This window comes from Notamacropus eugenii, chromosome 3 (genome assembly GCF_028372415.1).
Source record: "Notamacropus eugenii isolate mMacEug1 chromosome 3, mMacEug1.pri_v2, whole genome shotgun sequence".
Lineage (NCBI taxonomy): Eukaryota > Metazoa > Chordata > Mammalia > Diprotodontia > Macropodidae > Notamacropus > Notamacropus eugenii.
The window spans coordinates 371,506,770-371,524,928 of record NC_092874.1 but is presented as its reverse complement, the minus strand read 5'-3'; the positions used below and the strand labels follow the sequence as shown (position 1 = coordinate 371,524,928).

Below are 18,159 nucleotides of genomic sequence, written 5' to 3'. Positions count from 1 at the left end.
TTCTAATGTAATCAAAACTATCCATTTTACATTTCATGCACTTTGTCTCTTGTCATTGGTTTTGTTTGTGCAAAAACTTTCTAATGTAATCAAAATTATCCATTTTACATTTCATGCTCTCTGTCTCGTTTGGTCATAAATTCTTCCCTTCTCCACAGATTTGACTGGTAAACTATTCCTTGCTCTCCTAATTTGCTTATGGCATCAGCCTTTATGTCTAAATCACACACACATTTTGACTTTATCATGGGATAGGGTGTGAGATGTTCGTCTATGCCTAGTTTTTGCCATATTATTTTTCAGTTTTCCTAGCAATTTCTGTCAAATGAGTTATCCCAAAAGCTGAGGATTTGGGGTTTATCTAACAGTAGATTACTAGCCATCTACTACTGTGTCTTCTGTACCTAATCCACTCCACTGATTCACCACTCTATTTTTGAGTCAGTACCACACAGTTTTGATGATTGCTGCTTTATAATATAGTTTTAAATCTGGTACAGTCAGGCCACCTTCCTTTGCATTTTTTTCATTAATTTTCCCTTTTCTTGACCTTTTGTTCTTCCAGGTGAATTTTTTTCTAGCTCTAAACAATAATTTTTTGGTCCTTGGTATGGCAATGAGTAAGTAAATTTAGGTAGACCTGCCATTTTTATTATATTAGCTTTGCCTACCCATGAAGATTTTTTTTAGTGACTTTATCATCTCCTTCCGATCCCTTATGAATCTATCCCTCAAAAGTTTGTCCTCCTGTTTGCATTGCTTCCAGCACAGAGCTCCTTTATGTACATTTGGTCCATCTAGCTATGTTTCCCATCCTTGTCTTCTTGAGTATTACATGTACCTCTTCTATAGACACATACAGGACTGTGAAGTTAGAATCCAAGTATGGTAGCACCACTGCTTTCCTTAATGACAAACAAAATTTGTTATAAAAACTTGTATATTCTTTTCTATTTTTATTCTGAAGGTTTTTGCATTTTTATCCTTAAAAATTCCTTGAAATGACTTGACTTAATTGGATTTCTCATCACCCTTTAAGCTAATTTTATCCTCCACTGAAGCTTTTTAGTAGGCAACACAGTTCATCAACTTCCATTCTTATCATCTAAGATTTTACAAATGAGTTTATATTATAAATTCATGTAGGTTCTGGCTGCTGTTATGTTTTGTGAATACTTTTCTTCAAGAAGTGGAATAATTGTGGGACATAATGAACACATAACATCACCAAAAAAAAAAGAAACTGATTACATTTTAACTGATGGGAAACTATTCCTTATTGTGTATGTGTTACTTCTTAGTCGTCTGTGGAGGCAAATCACTGACCTATTAGAGCAGAGCTCAAAATTAATAGAATAAAAATAAGGAAAACATACAGCACATAACTGAAACAACCCAACTGTGATTTATTCAGGTTACTGAAAATACAAAATGTGTTAGGGACAGAAGGTTATAGACTATAATTACATATAGAAGTTTAATCGACAAATTAATTGCCATAAGAAACTATCTTCTGCTTCTTCATATCCCCAGAATTTAACACAATGCCTGGCACACAGTAGGTGCTTTATGATAGTTGATAACCAAAAGAACCTAGAAAGCACTTTAGTTAGCAAACACTTAATTCTCCTTGTGAGAAAACTTTATCCATTGATCCAGACAGGCAACTGCTATGATGTCCTAGAGCTATTTGGAGCACTAAAAGGTTAGTCTCAAGGTTTTAAGTATCACAGATTACAGATGTGGGACTTAAACCCAGGTCTTTCTGATTGGCCAGCTCTCTAACTACTTTGCCACAGTTACCTTTATGAAAATAAAAACACACATATAAAGCATATGTATGTGTGTGTGTGTGTGTGTGTGTGTGTGTGTGTGTATGCTTGTGAATATTTGGACTCTGCTAAAATGATATAAATAGAATTAAAAGCCTGAGTTATTATTAGGGACACAACTGAACTTTGCAATTTTTATATAGGTTGGTTGGTCTTTAGATGGCTACTTTTTCTTAGGAAGCACCACTGCATTTGCATGTTTTTGATAAAAACAACTAATCCTGAATAATTTCAAATTTTTTGAGTCAAATACTTGATCCTTAATGATGACAGATCTAAGAGTACAAGACACAGTCATAAAGTTTTTTAAAAACACTTTTATTGGTATCTTTTGTTTTTAATATCATCTTCATTTCTAAATATATCCCTCCTCTCAGAGTCATCTCTTGTTAAAAAAAAAAGTTCAGGAAAACTAACACATCTACCACATTCAGTTTCTGTGCATTTTAAACTAATTGACTTGCTTTATTTAAAACTGAAAGACATTTAGCAAACTACCATAATAGGGAAAGGTCATTTGTCACCAAAGAAACATCCACTCTGATCAGTTTCAATTCGGCGTAAATATATATTAGGGTCTAATGTTACTGATTAGAGAGAATACAGAAAATCTCCAAGTAACCTTAATCTATCTTACTGGAATCTTTAATTGGAATCAATTCACTTAAGGAAGAGGGTGTGGAATGAAGCCTGGGATGATAAGATAAGCTCTTATCAGATATTTAATTTTAAAATCTCAGTAGAGAGTTGATATCTGCCACCTTCTGGATTTAACTGTACTATAATACAATGATCACTGATACTCAGAAAAGTGAATTGTATAACATCATATAACTGTGTTAAAGTAGAAAAATATAATACAGTTTCTAAAAAAATGTTCTAAAACAATCGAAAAGGTTTTTTTTTTCTGGTTTATCTTGAATTAGTTGGAAAATTCAATTAATCAGATCTTCGGCTCTCCCTGCCCTGGTTTCCTAAACACTGCAGTTAATCGTACCACTCTATTCTTTACTATTAAATCATCAAGTTCTATAAAAGCATATAACCAATGGTCTTTAGGATCACATTATATGGGAGTAGATAACCAAGAACTATGCATAAAGTCAATCATGGGAACTCTAGTCACTTGCGTATTTACCACTACTTATGGTTCAAGTTCTACGAAATGAGAAAATACTCAGTACTGAAAAATTCTACTTGGTGCTAGTTATGCTCAAAATCTGACCCTTAGTAAACATCATTAACTTTTCTGTAAGTCAAAGGATGAAATTCATTCATATACTTGGAGCCTAATTTATAGCATTCTCAGCTTGGTGATGAATGGAAGAAAGAAACAAATACACGTTGTCTGAAATAGTTATTGAGCACAAGTGTTTAACTCCAAGACAAGAATTTATACCAGAAAACTTGTTAATTCAATCAAGGATATTTACAGTAAGAACTCTAAAGACTCTTATGTACAGCACTGTCTTAACAGAAAGTAACTTCAGTTAAGCCCTCTAATCATTTTTAGAGAAAAAAAATCTAAGACCACATATTTATATTTGGAAGGAACCTTAGAAACCATTTTTTATAGATGACAAAACTGAGGTCTTGGGAGATGAGAAGAGCGAGAATTTGAACCCAGGCCCTCAGACTGCAGTCCTGTTCCTTCTTCACTGTACCACTTTGCCTCCATTGGGTTAAGTGAAAATCAGCATATGAACACAGAAAACCCAAGAAGAATTTTAATGAGAAAATTCTTTGATCTGCTAAGTAGGTCATGGTAAATGAAATGGAAAGCAAGTGAGAACCTAAGAACCATCTATTTTCTTTCTCTTTCCGCAGAGGCAATAGACATCTATTTTGTACCCAACAAGGACAAGAGAACGCTAAAATTTTTGATTAGGCAAGACAAGAAGACTCAATTGTAGCTACTTCACTGCTGGGGATGGGTAAGTTTTCAGCCTCAGTTCTAGAAACTTTCACCAAAAAACCGAACAAACGAGTTTTGGCTTTGCAGCACTTAACACTACATTCATCAAAACAAACTGTGTTAAGAAAGGACACCCTATTTAATCAGTTCTGACATTTTAAACTACTAACTAAACGATTATATGGAGTGGCTGATTTTTTTAAATACTACATACAAAGAAGAGATCATAAACATTTTTAGCAATGGCTCTCAAACTTTTTCCATGTTAGGCCCCAAGTTATCCCTCTACCAAAACAAGGCAAGAAAAACATCACAAGTGATGTCTCCCAGAACATGTAGATGTAAAGGTGGAGGTGGCTAACTTGACGCATCCATTTAACTTGCTGAAGCAATTTCTACATTATTACAAAGGGAAGCATCAAGTTCTGCAATTTTGGTCTCTATGAACCTCAGAGTAAATTCTCTTCAAATGGAATTTGTAAGAAATTCTGATTTATTGTTACTTCAGAAGCACAGGCAACATAGCATTATGAAAAGAATACTGTAGCTGCCGTCACAGGACCTGGTTTCAGAACTCATCTCTATGCTACTCCCTTAGTAGCTTGATCCCTTCCTAAATTCACAGTTAAATCCTTTGGCTCTCAGTTTCATCAGTAAAATGAAGCTGGACTAGTTAATATTTAAATACTGATCATCAAGCCACCTGAAAGAGTCTAACTCAAAAGAGTAAAACACAAGTGGGGTGAAATCCTAATGAGTGGTGCAAATTGTCTCTATTCACAGAAAACCAATCAAGACAAAGTTGACATTTTTTCTTTTTATCAGAGACCTAGAACATAATAGTATACATTATAACTCAATTCTTTTGTAGCAACAGGACAAGAGAAAGCTACCTACACAAATCCCAGCTACTTTATAAAACCATCTTTTATTTGCTTTGACTCACTCTGGCTATTCTTTCATTCTCCATCTTCTTCTACTACTCAACTAATCGCTACAGAATTTAAATAATCCCTTCATAACAGAAAGCTTCAAAAATCAATTTCAAATCCTTTATTTCATGAACTTAAACATTAACAAAAGTTGAGCAGATTGTAAATTAAAGATTGATAAATCTGTTCAATTCAAACAGAATATACTCAGAAAGTGTAACTTTTCTTCTAACCTAAGACACTTACAATGTAAGAAACAGCACAGGAGAACAAATGACTTAAAAGTTGTGTAGTTCACTGGGTAATGACCCTTAAATTTATAAAGATACATACATATTTCCCCAACAATTCAGTGCTGGTCTGCAGAGGACTTCTGCGGGCTTTGTGCTATATAAACACTAACTTTCCAATGTCAATTTTTTTTATTTCATGAATTCAAGTTGGTTGACTGTTCTGTTGAAGCTGAGAAGCACAAACATACATATTCCAGTTACGTGAAAGTAACAAGTCATACAACTTCTTCAGTTTCCTTTCTCATCATTCACTTCAGGAGCAAATCATCAATGTTCATTCTTATCTTTTGTAGGATTGACACACATTCAGCAATGAGGTATCACTGGATCACTTCTTCTTCTTCCCTTTTCCTTTTTTACCTCCCTCTCCTTGTTGAAGACTTTGGTCACCGCCTCCTGTTTTTTGTGTCCTTGTTTTTAGTTTGGGTATCATTTCAGCTGCATACAACATTACTGACTTACCTAGGAACCAGAAGTTAGATTTAGCCCATGTTTGTGAGGTGAAGGATGCAATCAAATAACTCTTAAATTATAAAATCACCAGGCTATCAAATCAACAAAATAGTTCGCATGAAAAAAAAAATTGACTGTAGGCAATAAAAAGTCTGGCAACAGATAGGTCTGACTGCATAAATAGGTCATCTACTGGAGACACAGAAGTACCGAGTTTATAATAGGTCCAAAATAACATTAAAATGGAGGAACTCTGAAATAAGCTTGCATGTTTAAATTTCAGCTTTGTGAGACTAAAGGATTATTTAGTTTATACCCCACTATCATACCCCATTACCATTACAAACACAATCTGGGAGAGAATGTTATATTGAAGCTCTATTATGCAAGTGCCTTACAATGGATAAATGTGATTTTTCAAGACTTGTAAATTACAGAAATCACTGGTTATTACCAATCGCCAGTTCTAGATCACCCAATCATAGGCTATCAATCTGTGCTTTTCTCCTGAACTGAGTTGCCTTTATAGTCAGGATGACCTGGATTCAAGTCCTGTCTCTAGAACGTACCCTGGGTAAGACAATCTCTCAGTAACTTAGGCAACTGTAATTTGTGGAAGAGTTGGTAGAGGGTACACTTCCTCATCAGGAGTTCCTTACCCACCAATAATAAAATCACAAAAAAATAAAATCTTAGAGTCAGTTTTAAGAAAACTACCATCTCTCACTTCCTTTAACATTTAATGGGTATAACCTTACAGTTATCAGACTGGCTAATATAACAGAAAAGAAAAATGACAAATGTTAGAGGGAAAGCAAAAATTGGGAAACTAATGCACTCTTGGTGAAGTTATGAACTGATACAACCATTCTGGAGAACAATTTGGAGCTATATGTAAAGTTCCACAAAACTCTTTGATGCAGCAATATATAGCATACGTAGATAGAAGTGACTAGGCATATTCCGAAGAGATTTTTTAAAAGGGGGGCATGGGTATGGAGGGAGGACCTATCTGTACCTAAATATTTATAGTAGCTCTTTCTGTGGTAGCTAAGAATTAGCTATGGAGCGGATACCTATCAATAGGGGAATGGCTGAACAAGTTGTGGTATATGATTGTGATTTAACACTACTATCCTATGAGAAATGGACAAGCAGGATGCTCTCAGAAAAACCTGAAAAAATTTATATGAATTGATGCAAAATGAAATGAGCAAAACTAGTAGTTGTACATTTTAACAACAATATTGTACAATGATCAGCTCTCAATGACTTCGCTATTTTCAGCAACACAATGATTCTAAACAATTGCAAAGGACTCAAAGAACTGATAGAGTCTGAATACAGACCAAAGCATATTCTCTGCCCCTCCACTTTCTCTTGAGTTTTCTTCCACAAAATGACTAAAATGGAAATAATTTACATGACTGAACATGTATAACCCATATCAGACTGCTTACCATCTCAGGGGAGGGCAGGGGAGGGAGAGTGAGAATATGGAAATCCAAATTAAAAAAAACAAACACGAATGTTAAAAAAAACTATTTTATATGTAAATGGGGAAAAATATTATTTTAAAAACATTTAATGGGTATATGTTCAACCCTTTGAAAAATCAGATCATGTAAAACTTATTATATGATTTCAAAAAGAAGCCTTGTATTAATGCTCTATAAAAAGAAGAGACAATATGGTCACAGGACTGCAGGCAACAATACACCCAAACTTCACTCTACAGTCTTACTAGCATTCACCAGAAATAACCTTCTGACTTACGTGACGGGAACTGTACAAGGCACAGGCTGCCATCTTCCTGTTTGAGCTGAACTCGTACTCTGCCCCTATATTGTAAATCACGATTCCATTCTCTGGAGTACATTTTATTTTTCTAGGATCCAAAACAGAAAAGCACATATTTTGTTTCAAATAGATAATGTGAAACCTGTCAATGAAATGAATAAATTAAGTACTAAGAAATTTCACTGTACCTCAATGTGCACATTAAGTCCAACTGCCAGGCATACATCTTGGATCTCTGTAGCTGTGGGATTCTCAACAGCCTGAAGCAGTTTTTATAGGAAAAAAAAAAGTCACTCTTTAGCTACAGAATATCACATTCATCCAATCATGGCTCAAAGCTTACTAATATCAAACACTGCATTGCACCCACCATGTGGTCCACCATGTCTATTTTGCAGTCCATCAAACACCAATGAGGGAGTCATACAACTGTGCTTTAAGGGTTGACTTACAAATATTAATTTAATTTCAACTGGCCCCTTACTGCTCCACAGCAATCCTTAGCCACCATGAGTGACTCCCACAAGGGCTGTTAAAAATATCCTCTTCACTCAAGTCCCCTACACCACTCATTTTCTTCCCTTTTCACAGATGACATTTCTACCAACCTACATCTCCCTCATTAAAAAAAAAAACAGAACAAAACCCTACACCTATTCAAACTATCTTTTGTCCTATATCTTCATTCCCTTTCATTGCTAAACTCCTACCTCACTTTTCAACCCCTCTCAATCTGGCTTCTAACTTCATCACCTTACCACTTGCCTACAACGGTTCTTTCCAAGAACACCCTAAGTCCGAATGAGCAAAGTTCAATAGTTTCTCTCCCATCTCCTAGGTTGCCATCTTCTTTGACATCCTGGCAGCTGTTTGGTAATTAACTACTCCTTTCTCATGAATATACTCTACTCCCTTGAATTTCATGACACTATTCTCCTTGATTCTCCAACCATGCCTTAAGCCTCTTCTTTGGATCATCATTCATGCCCAGTCTCCTGATGTGGTTGTCCCCCAAGGCTGTGCTATTCTTTTTTTTCTACAGTTCTCTCAGTAACCTCATCAGCTCCAACAGGTTCAATTATCATGTTTAGAAAATGCCTTACAAATCTATATTAAACAGCCCTAATCTCTTCTGAACTACATTTTGGTGTCACAAAATGCCTGCTGAGATCTCCATCTGGATTTCCATAGGCATCAACATATTCCAAATGGAACTCTTCGTCCCTTGCTAAATCTAACCTTCCTACTTCTGTTTAGGGTATCACTAACTAACCTTAGTTACCCAAGTTCATAATCTCAGAATCATCCTCAATTTATTCTATTCCCACTCCCTATTTTCCCATATTCAAATTAGTTGCCTCATCTTGTCACTTCTGCCTCCCAATCTCTTTCACATGGAGCTCCTGTGCACTCACACAACCAATAACCTAGGGTTAACCAACTAATTTAGAGATGGGGAATTAGGTCTCTATTATTTCACTGGAACTAATGCAATATCCCCCTGATTTTCCCCCTACACTTTTCTGGTTTTCAGTGTCTCTCTTCTCCATGTCATTCTTCCCATAGTTGACAAAATAGTAGAATGGAAAGAATACCATTTCTGGAGAAGACCTGGGCTCAAATTCCACTTCTGATGTGCATTATCTGTGTGACTCTGAGCAAATCACTTAACCTTTCTGAGTCTCAATGTGACTCTGAGCAAATCACTTAACCTTTCTGAGTCTCAATTTCCTTAACTGAAAAATAAAGTATGTAGTAACTAGATTAGGTAGCTTCTTTGAGGTCCCATCCTTCTTTATAAAACACAGGTATGTCCATGGCGTTCTTTGATTCAAAAATTGCCAGGAGTTTCACATTGTCTCTAGGATCAAATGCAAACTCAACCAGGCATGTAAAGCCCTTTCATGGCAACCTTTCATGACCTATTTCACAATACTCCCCCTTCATTTCACACTTCATATTCTAGCTAACCTAGCCATTTTCTGTTCCCCTAAATTAGCATTTCAATTCTCACTTCTATTCTCCCTACTTACAATACACTCCCTTCTCAATTTGGTCTCCTGGAATTCTTACTTTTTTGTGGGGGAGGGGAGAAAGCAGACAGTTAGGCAGTATGGTGGGTAAGCCCAAGACCTGGAGTTAGGAAAATCTGAGTTCAAATCCAGTCTTAGATACTTACTAATTATGTGATCCTAGGTAAGACACTTAACCCCTGGTGCCTCAGTTTCTTCTCTATAAAATGGGGATCATAATAGTGCTTATCTCTCAAGGTTGTTGTGAGGATCAAATGAGATCATTGTAAAGCATTGGGCACAATGCATGGCACATAGTAAGCACTATATAAATGACACTTATCAATATTGTTATTTTCAAGACTCAGCTTCCATAATAGCCTTTCCCAATCTCCTTAGCTATTAATGCCCTCTCTCTCCGAGAATCAATTATCTTGGATTTTACTTATTTTAGCATGTGTACCTCCTCATTCCCAGTAAAAGTAAGATCCTACTTACATTGAAGGCAGAGTCTCTTTTTGTTTTTGTACTCCTGGTGCCTAGTACATTAAATCAAAGGTTGGTTGCACCAACCAAAAGGGCTTACATACTTTCTAATATTTTTAACTTAACAGTTTAAATCCAATTTTATTTTTGGTTCCAAATTCATTAGTTCCTCCCTTCTTCTCCCCTACTCATCGGGAAGGTAAAAAAAAAATAAGTACAGTCATACAAAACAAATTTCCACTTTAGCCATATCCAAAAGAAATAAAAAAAAATGAAGAGAAGAAAATTGACTTCAATTTGCTAAGACAATAAGCTCTCTATCTGGAGGTGGATAGCGTATTTCATCATGCATCCTTGCAGTTGGTCATTATGTTCATCAATAACTATATCTTTCAAAGTTGATTATCCTTCTGATATGAAGTGTTATTACATAAAGTGTTTTCTTGGTTCTACTCACTTCACTTTGCCTCAGTTATACAAGTTTTCTTACATTTTTCTGAAACCATCCCCTTCATCCTTTCTCACAGTATAATAATACCCCATCACATTTATACACCATAATTTCTTCAATCATTCCCAACTGATAAACTTCCCCTTAATTCCCAATTCTTTGCCAACACAAAAAGAACTGCTATAACTATTTATTTTTTTTAAAAACATATGGGTCTTTTTCCCCTTTCTTTGATCTCTTTGGGTTACAGACTTACTAGCGGAATTGCTGGGTCAAATGATATGGCATACTCTCAAATAGTTTTCCAGAATAGATGACTAGTTCACAGCTCTAGCATTAGTGTACCTATTTTCCCCACACTTCTGCCATTATTTGTCATTTTCTTTTGAATTTCCTTATTAATTTGATAGGCATGAAGGTGGTATCTCTGAGTTGTTTTAATTTGCATTGCTCTAATTATTAGTGATTTATAACATTTTTTTCCCCACATGCCTATTGAGAGCTTGGATTTCTACTTCTGTAAAGTGTCTATTCATATTCTGACCATTTGTCAACTGGAAAATGGATCTTTTTCTTGTAATTTAACTCAGTTCCTCATATATCTCAGAAATTAGAACTTTATCAGACAAATCTGCTGCCAGTTTACTGCTTTTCTTCTAATTTTAGCTATACTCATTTTGTTTGTGAAAAATTTTATGTAATCAACATTATCCATTTCATTTTCTGTGAACCTTTCTATATCTTATTTAGTCATGAACTCTTCCTCTAAACACAGATCTGACAGGTAATTTCTTCTATGCACCATTAATTTGATTTTAGATCCTTTATATATAAATAATATATCTGTTAGAGGCTTGTCTTGGCATAAGGTGATCTATAAATAGTTTCTGACAAACTACTTTTCAGTTTTCCTGAGCTTTTGTTTATTATTATTAAACTCTTGCCCCAATAGATGGACTCTGAGTTTATCAAACACAAGACAACTGCAGTGTAGGGTGAGATCCAGTACTGCCCTTCCTTTCCATTTTCCCCTACTGATTCCCTTGACATTCCTGACCTTTTGTTCCTCCAAATGAATTCTTATTTTTTTCTAGTTCCATACAGTAATTCTTTGGTAATTTAATTGATACGGCACTCAATAGGTAGTACTGTCATTTTAAAGTATTGGTTCGGCCTACCCATGAGTAACTAATATTTTTTTCAATTATTTTTTTACATCTGTCTTTATTTGTGTAAAAAACATTTTGTAATTGTGTTCATATAGTTCCAGTGTGTGTCATGGCAGGTAGACTTTCAAGTATTTTACATTTTAAAAAGAATTTCACTTTCCTTACCCTGCTGATGAGATTTTGTTGGTTAACAACAAAGCTTTGTATTGGCTTACTTTAGATCCTGCAACTGGGCTGAAACTGTAAATTGTTTCAATTCACTTTTTAACTGATTCTCTGCGGAAGCTAGCTGATATAATGGATACTGTGCTGGGCCTAGAGTCAGGAAGACTTAAAATTCAAATCAGGCCTCAGACACTTAATGGCTGTATGACCCCAGGTAAATCACTTAACTACTAAGTCTCAGTTTCCTCTCCTGTCAAATAGGAATTATAGCACCTTCCTTTCAAGGGTTTAAGAATCAAATGAGATAATTAATTATAAAGTGCTTAATACAGTGCCCAGCACATACTAAGTGCTATATAAATGTTAGCTATTTCTATTAGGGCTCTCTAAGTAAACCATGTCAAATGTAAAAAGTGATGGTTTTGTTTCTTCTCTGTCTATTGCCATCAAAATCTGTTTCTTGACTAAAGAAGTGAATAGTAATCGGGATAATCTTTGCTTCACCTATGATCTTACTGGAAAAGCTTTAGCTTACCTCAATTTGAGATAATTCTTATTCTCAGTTTTAGATAGATACTATTTTTCTATTTACATATCAGAAGCGGTGCTGTGCTCTATGAGCAAAGCAGAACTGAGACAGCACAAAGCAAATGTAGGAAGTGCAAATTTGGCGTATCCACCCTAAATATTCACACAGACTATCTGTGCCCAACCTGTGGCAGAGAATTCCGAGCTTGTATTGGTCTCATCAGCCACACTTGGACACACTGAAACTTCACTTTCTCATGGTGATGTCATTTTGGCCCTCTTCCAGAACAAGGACAACAACTAACCACTCTGAGGAAAACTCCATTTATTCCTATGCTTTCTAGTGTTATTAATAGGAATGGCTATTAGATTTTATCAAAAGCCTTTACTGAATCTATTAACATAAATATATGATTTTTGTTAGTTTGTTATTAATATGATCAGTTATGCTTATAGTTATCCTAATATTGAACCAGCTCTTCATTCCTGGTTACATTCAACCTGATGATAATGGATTGCTGTAGTTTCCTTCTTAATATTTATATTTTTGCATCACTATTCATGAGGGAAATTGACCTATTAAGTTTTCTCTCTGCCCTAGTTTAGATATCAAGACTAAATTCATATAAAAAAAGGAATTTGGTAGGATTCCTTCTTTATCTATTTTTCAGTTTATGGAGTAATGGAATTAATTGGTCTTTAACTATTTGGTAGAATTCATTTGTAAATCCATCTGGACCTGAGGATTTTTTCCTTAGGGTGTTCATTTATGCCTTGTTCCATTTCTTTTTCTCAGATAAGTTGACTAAAGTATTTATTTCCTGTTCTGCTATTCCGGGCAATTTATAATTCTGTAAATATTAATCTATTTTTTTTAGACTATCAAATTTATTGGCATATAGTTGAAACACCTAATAATTGCTTTTATTTCTTTATTTTCTTTTCTTATTTTTCAGTTGTGAATTCACCTTTTTTTTTCAATTTTGATACTAGTAATTCATTTTTCTCTTTTTTAAAAAAAATTATGGCTTACCTATTTCATTTCACTCCATCCCCTCAAAAATTTATATTTCAGATAGGAATTATTTCAATGGCAATTAAAATGGACCCTGGTTATGCTAGAATCTTAACTAAGCTATAGGAAAAATCTAATCTTACCTGACTGGATATTTTCAATCATTGCCTATTTGCATAGTTTTCTGCTGAAGTTACCTAATAATACTGGGAAGTTTTAGAAACAAGTATTGCAGGCTTAACTTTGTAACTACCAATCTACAAGTTCAATTCTACTCATCCTCTTAAGGGATAATACCATCACCTTTATTTCTCTATATAGTCTATAATTTAGAAATGTGCATATTCTTAAATTTACAACTTATTTGGTAATGTAAAAAATAACTTTCTTCTAAGCTCTGGAAGCAATTTCATAGTATTCCAAAACATATATTACTGTCAAATTCATTTTCTCAAGAGAAGAAATACTAGCTCCTGGACAAACCTGGATAAGTCTATGAGGCAGGCAGGTGGCCTGGTCAGAAAGATCTCAACTGATATCCAGTCTCAGGCTCTTACTTAGCTGTGTGGCCCTGGGCAAGTCACCTAATCTCTGCCTCAGTTTCCTTCCCAGTAAAATGAGGGTGATAACAGCACCTACCTCAGCAGTGAGGTGCAGAGTGCCTGGAATACGGCAAACACTAACTAAGTGTTAGCTAGTGTTTTAACTTTGTCATCTCCATTACGAGGCCGTCTTACAGAATCCCTTTAACAATCCTCAGGATCACACATTGTTACACATTACGTCAGACTTCCCATTTTCTCCAACACCAACCCCCTCTCTTAACCACTGTCCTCCAAGCCCCTGATCCCCTGGCAGGACGCGGACATCCCGCCCTGAAGCTCCTGGGGCCCTTACTTTGTCGATGGGGATCCGTCTTCCCTCAGCAATGGTCTTCTTGTTATTTAAATACGCTGGATAAATGCAGATGAACCTAAGAGGGACAGAGAAATGGGCTTCATGATACAGGACTTAGAGCTGAAAGTAACCTTTGGGGTTATTCAGTCTGAAACTCTCTTTTCGGAAATAAGGACACTGAGAAGCAGATGTTAAGGAAGCGGTCTGCCCCAATTCTCGCAGCCGCAGACCGGGGATTAGAACCCGGAACCTCCGATCCAACGCCCCTTCCACTCCAGAATCAAACAAGCCAGGCGGAGGAAGGGGCTTCGGGGCCGGAAGGGGCTTCTTTCCCCACGGATCACCCGGGTGAATTCTTCTGGGAGAGGGCTGAGAGGGGGCTTCCGGAGCTCCGCCTGCAGCCCACTGCCAAGCTACTCCCCCGGGAAAGAGTCCAAGGCAGCCTCGCTCTCCATCCTCCCCATCCCTTCCCAGCAGTTTTCCAAGAACTCAAGAGCCCAGAGCGGCTCCGCGCTGTCCGGGCCACTGCCCCCGGGGAGAGTGGCCGAGCCGTGCCAGGGGGCGGTAAACATCTTCCGTTACTTCCTCCCCCCGAGGGCTTTACCTGTCCTTGTCCGCCGGAGACCGATCGGCGTACGCCATCTCCCGAGGCGCTCCCGATCCCCGAGGCCAGGGGGCGAGAAGATCACCGTTACACCGAGCCGACGCTGAGTTCACAACTGTCCCTTCCGGGGGAAATCCCGCCTACCACATATGCAATTTCCGCCATCTCCCTCTCCCTGTTCGTTCCAGGAGCTGTCACTCAAAGGCTTGGCGCTAGGACAACAAACTGTGACGAAGAGCCCGCCTCCTCTGAGAAACGCGCGTGCGTGGTTCAATTGCGGCGCAGAGGACCGGAAGCCGACAGTTAACGCCGCGTCAAGGAAGGACTGGGAGATACGTTGGTTGGGGAATTGGCCACACCTGGTTTTCTAGGTAGCCTAGGCTCGTCCTGCGTCTTTTTGGGGGGAGGAGGGGGAGAGGGAAGATGAGAGAAGGGCGGGGGAAGTGGGGAAGGAGGAGAGTTGTGGAGGCGGGCGCCATCTTAGGATCTTAAGTGTGTCACTGCCTCTGGCAGCCGACCTTTGGATACTAATTTTTGTAAACTTTAATCGGCCACGATCTGCCTTCACCCTCCCGATTCCTGGAAAACATCACGCACACGCATGCACGCACGCACGCACCCTCCCTCCCCCACGACAAACGTGTACTTTAGTCATCGGCCTTGCCCAGAAAAAGACCAACTTGTCCGCCTTTGCACCGAGCCCTCGGCCTACGGGAGGTGGGGGCACGTTCGGCCTTCAAGCTGGTGACAAGGCAGCAATCGTTCCATGGCGTTTCTGCACCACAACTGCCCCTGCTCGGTGGGCGCTGCCTCAGTGCCCCTCTGTCAAGTGTGAAAACTCAAGGACCAAAGCGCTCACACAGGTGATCACCACAGTTAACTCTAAGAAGTCAAATAAAACCAAGAAGAGGTAACATCGGCCGTAAGCAAAAAGCTTTCTGCATTCCTGTGGAGGAGGAACCCCTGCTGTGCTGAGGCCAGCCCTCAACGCCCATAGCGGGGGCACCTCCGTGAGCTGTAGCCCTGACGACGAGACAAGCTTGAGTCGCAGCCGGGCTTCTGGACCAGGACGTGGTACCGGGTCAGGGAACTGCTGCGGCTGAGCCCATCGGGAGGGGTGTGCCAAGGCTTGTGCTAAGCTAAGGACGCAGCTTGCTTAGCTCTGGAAAACAAGGGGTCTCCTAATAGTAAAGAGAGGGGCGGGCTTGGCATTGGGGTCCCAACACCTCCTCTGCCATCCCAAAAGAGGTGTTTTTGTGTATCCTTAAAGTTTGTTTGCATAGAATTCATCCTGTGGATCTTTGTCCTTCAGTCGTGCCCACCTCCAGCTAACGCCGTCCGGAGGGACAAAGGTACTGGACACTCGGCACAGGTCCTGCCAGTGATTTGCCGCTTCCTTTTCCAGTAGATTACGGTAAGACACAGCTAGCACGTGTCCCAGGCTGGATTTGAACTCAGGGCTTCCTGACTCTAGACCAAGCACTCTCCATCCACTGCCCCCCCCACCCTCTAATTCCTCCTGGGGGGCATCCCAGTCCTCCTGACCTGTGTCTTGCCCCTGGATTCCATTAACTGGAGGAGAAAGTGAGGCTGATGACTTCGCACAGCTCTGCCTCACTGACATCCAATTCACCTGCAAGTCAAGACATTGCCCTTCTGATGTCACTGGTCCTCTCCCAAAGGAGCAACAATTCCCCTTGCTCCCTTCTCCCCCTTTCCTCCTGTTTTCCTGTTGAATAAAATAGACTTTTTTACCCAACGTGTGTGTTTTCTTTAGGTCACTCCAGATGAGAAATGGGTTCAGATGTCAGCTGCTCCACCTCCTTGTTTGTACAGATAACTACTTGTGCACTGAGAGAAATGAGTATCTCTTGTATTAATAACCAGTTATGGAAACTGATTTTTAAATTTCTATCTCTTCAGTCAGAAATAATAAGGCTGTAGGCTGTACAGCCAGTCTTTGAAAGATATTACTGACCTTACCCCAAAATTTACCCAGACCTGGACCATCTTATCCAGGTGGAACTGTTACTCCACTCAACTGAAAACCTTACAAAGAGAATCTAATCTAGGTAAATTCTGGCCCATTTTGTGTTTTACTCAGACAGGTTTGGGTGGGGGGTAGATCTCTTTGCCTAGATTGCCCAAGGCAGAAGGTGGTCTGGGAATAAGGACAACACAATTAAAATCATGGCCCCTAGTCCCTTATTATAATAGGCCCACCTCTCATCATAGTATTCATTCTCATTAATTGTTAACCAATCAGAGTTCATTGTTGCCTATTGGGAACACCTACTCTCACAAGCATTCAGAGGCCTCTAGGATTTGTCTTTGATTTAGGAGAGAAAGCCAAATGACCATCCTTTTATTATTTGCTAGCCATAGCTAATGATTAATTAGCCAGAATTGTGTCTCTCAAACTTGTCATCCATCACAGCACCTTGATTATGTGAGATAATTTTCCCTAACCCTTTCTCATCCCCTTCTAGTGTATTCCTCTTCTTCCACTGTTTTCTTAAGATTAAGACATAATTGAACCACTCCCAGACCTTTTCTAATTGGACTTCCTCCATGAATCATGAAGAGAGTTCAGAACAGACATTTATCATCATTATTTAAATGTAAGCAGTTTATTCTCATTTAATCCTTTATCATTATTCGTTCACATTTACCTTTTTATGCTTCTCTTCACCCTCTCACTTGCAGCTCTGGTCATATCATCAGGAATGCTTAGATGTCTTCTATTTCATTTTGCTGGAATATTGTATTCCAAATTCTCCACTGTTTTATAATGGTGACTGCTAGATCATGTGTGATACTGACTGTAGCTCCTGCATACTTTAGTTAAAAACATATATATGTTTTGAAAAAAAAACATAGAAAAAAGAAACCTCAAGAAAAATAATGAAAGTGGGGGGAAAATGTTGTTTCAATCTGTATTCAGACACCATCACTTCTTTCTCTGGGAAAGGATAGCATTTTTTATCCTAAATCCTTCCTAGTTGTCATGGATTGTTGGGGTACTTTAATTCTGGCTGTTAATTTTAGCTATGATGTTCCTGTAAGTTTTCAGTTTGAGGTTTTTTTTTTAAGAAAAGACCAATGAATTCTATTTCAATTTTGTTCTCTGCTTCTAAGAGGTCTGGACAGTTGAGATTTCTTGAAATATGATGTCTAGGCACGTTTTTTGGTCATAGCATCTCTGAGGATTTTTTTCTCCTCCATCTGTTTTCCAGATCAGTTGTTGTTACTATGAAATATCTTACACTTCTCTCTCCCCCTTTATCTCTTTCTCCCTTTCGACTTTCTTTTATGATTTCTTTTCATTATCTTCTAATGGATCAATTCTAATTCTCAGGGAGCTTGTTATGTGGGCAAGGTTTTATACTTTCTATGTCAAGCTGTTCATTCCCTTTTCAATTTTTTCTTCCACATTTCTCTTTTCCATTTTTTCCCTCAAGCATCCTCGTTCCATTAATTAAAAACTTTTTTTTTATCTTTTTAAGAACTCTTGATTTATCACTTCTAGGAATTCTAGTTGAGGTTTTTTCCCTCTTCTCTGAGGCTTTTCTTTTAAATGTTTTGGAGTCATTCCCTGCTAATGCAT

The 18,159-nt window shown here is 38.1% G+C and overlaps 2 protein-coding genes across 12 annotated transcripts in view; one reads left to right on the top strand and one right to left on the bottom strand.

Annotated features, from left to right (window-relative positions):
- Positions 1-4,785: 4,785 nt before the first annotated feature.
- SRP19 (signal recognition particle 19) lies at positions 4,786-14,666 on the bottom strand. Its single transcript, XM_072597444.1, has 5 exons — positions 14,553-14,666; positions 13,949-14,024; positions 7,414-7,485; positions 7,202-7,313; positions 4,786-5,434 (listed from the first exon to the last, which is right to left on the bottom strand). The coding sequence occupies exons 1-5, from the start codon at positions 14,588-14,590 to the stop codon at positions 5,301-5,303; spliced, it is 432 nt and encodes a 143-aa protein (XP_072453545.1). The 5' UTR covers positions 14,591-14,666; the 3' UTR covers positions 4,786-5,300.
- LOC140496986 (uncharacterized) overlaps positions 14,020-18,159 on the top strand; it is a 44,752-nt gene continuing 40,612 nt past the window's right edge. For 4 of the 11 annotated variants that reach the window (XM_072597441.1, XM_072597440.1, XM_072597439.1 and 1 more), the window contains exons 1-4: positions 14,020-14,923; positions 15,865-15,966; positions 16,476-16,624; positions 17,042-17,173. In XM_072597441.1, the coding sequence (XP_072453542.1) occupies positions 14,137-14,859 (723 nt within the window). In that variant the 5' untranslated portion in view covers positions 14,020-14,136 and the 3' untranslated portion in view covers positions 14,860-14,923; positions 15,865-15,966; positions 16,476-16,624; positions 17,042-17,173. The other 7 variants (XM_072597442.1, XM_072597434.1, XM_072597433.1 and 4 more) reach the window with 7 other exon arrangements.